This window comes from Austrofundulus limnaeus, unplaced genomic scaffold (genome assembly GCF_001266775.1).
Source record: "Austrofundulus limnaeus strain Quisiro unplaced genomic scaffold, Austrofundulus_limnaeus-1.0 Scaffold559, whole genome shotgun sequence".
Classification (NCBI taxonomy): Eukaryota; Metazoa; Chordata; class Actinopteri; order Cyprinodontiformes; family Rivulidae; genus Austrofundulus; species Austrofundulus limnaeus.
This window is the reverse complement of record NW_013952961.1, coordinates 18256-24211: the sequence shown is the minus strand read 5'-3', so window position 1 is coordinate 24211 and position 5956 is coordinate 18256. Positions and strand designations below refer to the sequence as shown.

The following is a 5956-nucleotide window of genomic DNA, read 5'->3' as shown; positions in this document are numbered from 1 at the left end:
ATATATATATATTTGCGTGTGTGTGTGTGTGTGTGTGTGTGTGTGTGTGTGTGTGTGCGTGTGTCTGTGTGTGTGTATATATTTTTTTTCCCTAGGTGTTTACTGCTCTAAAAAAAGTCAACTTTTCCCAAAACGGTTATCCTGTGTCATTTGATGCTAATGGGGATCCGGTTGCTTTTTATGAGCTGGTCAACTGGAAGAAGAAAGAGAATGGAGCTATTGAACTGGTAACAGTAGGATATTATGATGCATCACTGCCAAAAGGCCAGGAGTTCCATATCAACCAAAATATAACCTGGGTGGAAGGAGGCGTTCAAGTAAAGAACCTAACTAAATTATACCAGATACTAAACTGAGAACTATTTAGACACATATATTTAGCAGAAACTAATGAACTTTGACTGTGTCACAGATGATATTGTCTGGCTGTGTAACAGGTACCAGTGTCAGTGTGCTCTGAAAGTTGTTCTCCAGGAACTCGTAAAGTGTTGCAGAAAGGAAAACCCATCTGCTGCTATGATTGTATACCATGTCCTGAAGGAGAGATCAGTAATACAACAGGTAAAATCAATGTTTTATTTTTTTATGTATGTTAATATTATAAAGATATCAGTCATTATTCAAAACCTAAAACACTGTTTTGTAGATTCTCCTGATTGCTTCCCATGTCCCAGTGAATTTGGGCCTAATGTTCAACGAGATGCTTGTTTTCCCAAACCTGTTGAGTTTCTTTCATTTGATGAAGTCCTGGCAATCATCTTGGCTGCATTATCTGTTTTTGGAGCCTGTCTGGCCATCATAACAGCAGCTATCTTCTATCATCACAGAACAACTCCAATTGTCAGAGCCAACAACTCTGAGCTGAGCTTCTTGTTGCTCTTCTCTCTGACTCTGTGTTTCTTATGTTCATTAACTTTCATTGGAGCTCCCTCTGAGTGGTCCTGCATGCTGAGACACACAGCGTTTGGTATCATCTTTGTTCTCTGTATCTCCTGTGTTCTTGGCAAAACTATAGTGGTTTTAATGGCCTTTAAAGCTACACTTCCAGGTAGTAATGTCATGAAATGGTTTGGGCCTCCACAACAAAGGATGACTGTAGTGTTTTTCACATTTATTCAGGTTTTAATTTGTACTGTTTGGTTGGTTGTCAGCCCTCCATTTCCAATGAAAAACCTGAGCACATACAAGGAGAAGATCATCCTGGAATGTGCATTAGGCTCTGCTGTTGGCTTCTGGGCTGTGCTCGGCTACATTRGCCTGCTGGCTGTTTTTTGCTTTGTGTTAGCTGTTCTAGCTCGGAAACTACCTGATAATTTTAATGAAGCCAAGCTGATAACCTTCAGCATGCTGATAKTCTGTGCAGTGTGGATCACCTTCATCCCAGCATATGTCAGCTCTCCTGGAAAATTTACTGTGGCTGTGGAGATATTTGCCATCCTGGCCTCCAGTTTTGGACTGATACTGTGTATATTTGCTCCAAAGTGTTTCATGATACTGTTCCACCCAGAGAAGAACTCAAAAAAATATTTAATGAATAAAAACTAATTGTAAAATATCAGAGGTTTTGAAATAAAAAGGCAAATCAACCATAGCATTATCAATATTGCTTAAACTGTTCAGTTTTGTTACAGAAATCAAAAACAGAAATCCATTTTCACCTGAAAAGGCCTGAAATAAACACTTGATCTTTGATAATGTTTTCCTAAACCTTTTTTTTTTTTCAACAAATACATAATGAACAGAAATTCACTGTAAAGTATCAATGGCGTTTAAACACAATTCGATGACATCAATGAAAAAGTGATAATTGCAGTTGTACAAATACATAATCTTTGGGCTTCTATTTCATTCTTTCTTAATTGTTAAGGTTTTTATAAAAGAGTATGCTTACTGTAATGTAAAATTCTTGATGAATAAAAATTAATGGCCTAAAAGAAATATTCTCCCTGTTATGGATGTCAGTGTTCCAAAGACATTATCCAACACGTATAGTGAGCTAATATAGGCATGTACATAAGCAACATTAAAAAGTAATTACCTTAAAAAAGAAGAAACACTCTAATGCACAAAGCACAAATGCACATTGAAAGTATGAAGTCATAAAAAGGCATAAATAATGAGAGAGTGGAAGGCGTCTCTTCTGTAAACAATCATGTGACATAAAAACAGTACATAAAAAAGTAAAAGCACACACCCAACTGCAGACAGTTGAAGAATGGAGATCTGGACTTTATTCATTGGTTTGAGGTTTGCAGTGAGTTTATTGGAGCTGATGTCAGCTGTCGACTTGGGTGGTTCTGTAAATGGACTGAAACGAAAAAACAACCCTATAGATGATCTGATTGGTGCTGGTGTCGGTACTGAGGCTTCATCTATGAAGTGTAACCTGCAGGGTACAACTCGTTTACCTGCATCATCAGAGGATGGAGACATTTTCATTGGAGGTGTTTTTTCTATTCACCCCAAACTTGACACAGTGATTTATAACTACACCACCAAGCCAGAACCTCCAAGATGCACAGGGAGGTTAGTAGGAGGGAGAAAAAAAAAGAAAAGATTGTAAAGAATGGAATAGGTGGTTAGATGTGTACATATGGAAACTCTGTGATTTACTGCAAAGTTGCTAAAATTTGTAAAAGTAATATTTATTTGTTTTTGTATATGTTTTTTAACAGTCGCATCATTTTAGATGTATACTTCTACCAGTCCTGTTGTGTTATAAAACAAATTTTGATTTTACGAACAGATTCATGAAAGAGAAAAACCTAGTTAAGGACTTGGTATTATATATTTGCATCTGTAAATGTCATGTTGTGAAATCAACTAAGTTACAGCTGATTTAATAGGTTTAAAGACAAATGACAAATCAAACTCTTTTGTGTGCCAAATGTAGACTTTCTTTGGATGTTGTATTTTTTTTCTCGACACAAAGATTTTCAAAGTGAGGCTTTCTTATTTTTTATTAATATCAAGACTCACCTAATTGATTTTGTGCAGCTTGAATGCCCGAGTTTTGCGTTTCTGTCGAGCAATGGTCTTTGCSATTGAGGAGATAAACAACAGCACTGAACTGCTGCCAGGCATCAAACTTGGATATCAGATCTTTGATTCATGTGTCTCAGTTCCTGTGGCTGTGCATGTGGCATCTCAATTTTTAAATGGACAGGATCATATCTTTTACAAAGACAGAAACTGTTCTCAATCTGGTATGGTGATGGCTGTTATTGGGGACTCTGGATCCACACCATCCATCAGCATATCACACATCTTCGGGTCCTTCAATGTTCCTCTGGTAAGTCACTTAGTATGCATTGACTATGAAATAAAATTTTATTTTATACCTGTGGGTTTTTACATTCATTTTCTTCAATGTTAAAGAGCTATACTCTCATGTTTTGTTATATTAGGTGAGCCCCTTTGCCACTTGTGCCTGCCTGTCAGATAAGGAGCAGTACCCAACATTTTTCAGAACAATTCCCAGTGATCAGTTCCAAGCTGATGCTCTGGCCAAGCTAGTGAAACACTTTGGTTGGACTTGGATCGGTGCTGTTCGCTCTGACTCAGATTATGGAAATTATGGAATGACATCTTTTTTAGATGCAGCACAGAAAGAGGGGATCTGTGTGGAGTACTCTGAAGCTTTTTTTCGGACCGACCCTCGCAGCAAGATAAAGCAAATAGCTGATGTTATCCGCAGGTTTCTGTCGCTTTATTTTTTTAGTATGTTTTTTATTGATAAGAACCTAATGCAGTGAAAATTTAAAAAAAAAAAGAATCTTAAAAACATTATGAAAAATGAAACGTAAAATTGAAGCTGTTTTGGATGTTATGGTTGCCTTGTGTTTGAAGATGTTAAATCAAAGCAGAGATGGATCTCTAGACTTAACAATAGGTTTCACAAATTAGTAAATGTTGTTGAAAGTGATGTGTATTTAATATCAATGAGTTTATTCCAATGTCTCTGCAGGTCAACAGCAAAGGTTATTGTGGCTTTTGCTGCCTCTGGAGATATGAGTGTCCTGTTAGATGAGTTGGCTTTGGATCCCCCACCACCTCATCAGTGGATAGGAAGTGAGGGCTGGATAACTGACCCACTCTTGATACGTTTCAGTTTCTGTGCAGGAGCCATTGGAGTTGCCATTCAGAAATCTGTCATCCCAGGTCTGAGAGACTTCCTGCTGGATCTCTCTCCCAGTGATGTAGCTGCCTCCTCAGTGCTTACTGAGTTCTGGGAGGATGCATTCAACTGCAGCTTGAAAGAAAGTAAGAAACTTTTGTTAGGTTTTTGTGGCAGATGTTCTACAGCATTTTGTGACCTGATACGTAACCATTTTTTAAACTGAAAAACTCTAAACCACACACGTATTGTATGTGTCTCAAACACTACATTAGTCTTGCACTTAATCAGAAATAGACATAACAAGGTAACACATTTCTGTAGTTTGAAAAATTAATACAAGCATAAACCATTTTTAGTTACACACACTTAAACTTTTGTTGTTGGGTGTTTTAGTTTATTTTGACAGAAGTAAAAAAGACTAAATGATGAATGATATTCACTAAAATTGTTGGTTTTATGTAAATAATTATTTATTTTAGTCTAAATGAGTTTATTTTATTTGTTTGATCGTTTTAGTTTTCATTTAAAACTTCTAAAGAAACATTGCTTCCATGTTAAACTTTGTTTTTGTTTTACTTTGATGAAACAAGCAATCTGATTCTGTTTTATTTCTTGTTAGGTTTCAATCTCGACAAAAGAGTGTGTGATGGAACTGAAGATATAAAAGCACTTGTAAGCCCGTACACTGAAACGTCTCAGTTAAGAGCTACTAACATGGTGTACAAGGCTGTTTATGCGGTAGCTCGTGCCATTCACAATGCAGCGTGTGAGGAAACTAATGATACTACTCAGTGTGACAAACATTTCAAACTAGAAACAAAACAGGTAAGATAGAATAAAAAGCCATGAAATATTGAAAGTTCTTTTAAAGCTTATTCATTTGACTACCCCATGTTATACCTGCCCAACATTTTTATTTTATTTCACAGGTTTTTGCTGAATTGAAAAAAGTAAACTTTTCCCAAAATGGTTATCCTGTGTCATTTGATGTTAATGGAGATCCTGTGGCTTTTTATGAGCTGATCAACTGGCAGAAAAGTGAGAGTGGATTTACTGAGCTGGTAACAGTAGGATATTATGACGCATCACTACCAAAAGGCCAAGAGTTTCATATCAACAGGAACATATCTTGGACTGATGGTGGCACACAAGTAAATAACCTAATGATAAAAGATTAAAACAAATTAATGTATAAATACAAAAATTAGGCAGCTGCAAAAAATGTTACACATTTGTCATTTATATATTTCACAACTCTGTGACAGGTACCAGTGTCAGTGTGCTCTGAAAGTTGTCCTCCAGGAACTCGTAAAGTGTTGCAGAAAGGAAAACCCATCTGCTGCTATGACTGTATACCATGTCCTGAAGGAGAGATCAGTAATACAACAGGTAGTGATGAAGATTTTTTATTTTATTATTTTTATTATTTAATGCACATTTGTATTTACAAACAAATGTTACATGACAGGTAACATTAATGGTCTTTTTACATTGCATTATGACATATTTTAGTACTAAATGTCTATTCTTTTATATCTTTAGATTCTCCTGATTGCTTCCCATGTTCTGATGAATTCTGGCCAAATGCAAAAAGAAATACTTGTTCGCCCAAACCTGTAGAATTTCTGTCATTTGATGAAGTCCTGGCAATCATCCTGGCTACATTTTCTGGTTTGGGGGTGACTCTGGCCATCATAACAGCAGTTATTTTCTTACGTCACAGAACATCTCCAATTGTTAAAGCCAACAACTCTGAGCTGAGCTTCTTGTTGCTCTTCTCTCTGACTCTGTGTTTCTTATGTTCATTAACTTTCATTGGAGCTCCCTCTGAGTGGT

The 5956-nt window shown here is 36.5% G+C and overlaps 2 protein-coding genes across 2 annotated transcripts in view; both read left to right on the top strand.

Moving 5' to 3' along the window:
- LOC106530791 (extracellular calcium-sensing receptor-like) overlaps positions 1 to 1570 on the top strand; it is a 5737-nt gene extending 4167 nt beyond the window's left edge. Inside the window, exons 7-9 of the mRNA XM_014026503.1 lie at positions 96 to 317; positions 438 to 561; positions 647 to 1570. Coding sequence (XP_013881957.1) covers positions 96 to 317; positions 438 to 561; positions 647 to 1545 — 1245 coding nt within the window. The 3' untranslated portion in view covers positions 1546 to 1570. The remainder of the gene's footprint in view (positions 1 to 95; positions 318 to 437; positions 562 to 646) is intronic.
- Positions 1571 to 2335: 765 nt separating this feature from the next.
- The window catches only part of LOC106530790 (extracellular calcium-sensing receptor), a 4757-nt gene continuing 1136 nt past the window's right edge, over positions 2336 to 5956 (top strand). Inside the window, exons 1-8 of the mRNA XM_014026502.1 lie at positions 2336 to 2526; positions 2998 to 3292; positions 3408 to 3697; positions 3968 to 4281; positions 4740 to 4945; positions 5050 to 5271; positions 5386 to 5509; positions 5663 to 5954. Of these exons, the coding sequence (XP_013881956.1) occupies positions 2375 to 2526; positions 2998 to 3292; positions 3408 to 3697; positions 3968 to 4281; positions 4740 to 4945; positions 5050 to 5271; positions 5386 to 5509; positions 5663 to 5954 (1895 nt within the window). The 5' untranslated portion in view covers positions 2336 to 2374. The remainder of the gene's footprint in view (positions 2527 to 2997; positions 3293 to 3407; positions 3698 to 3967; positions 4282 to 4739; positions 4946 to 5049; positions 5272 to 5385; positions 5510 to 5662; positions 5955 to 5956) is intronic.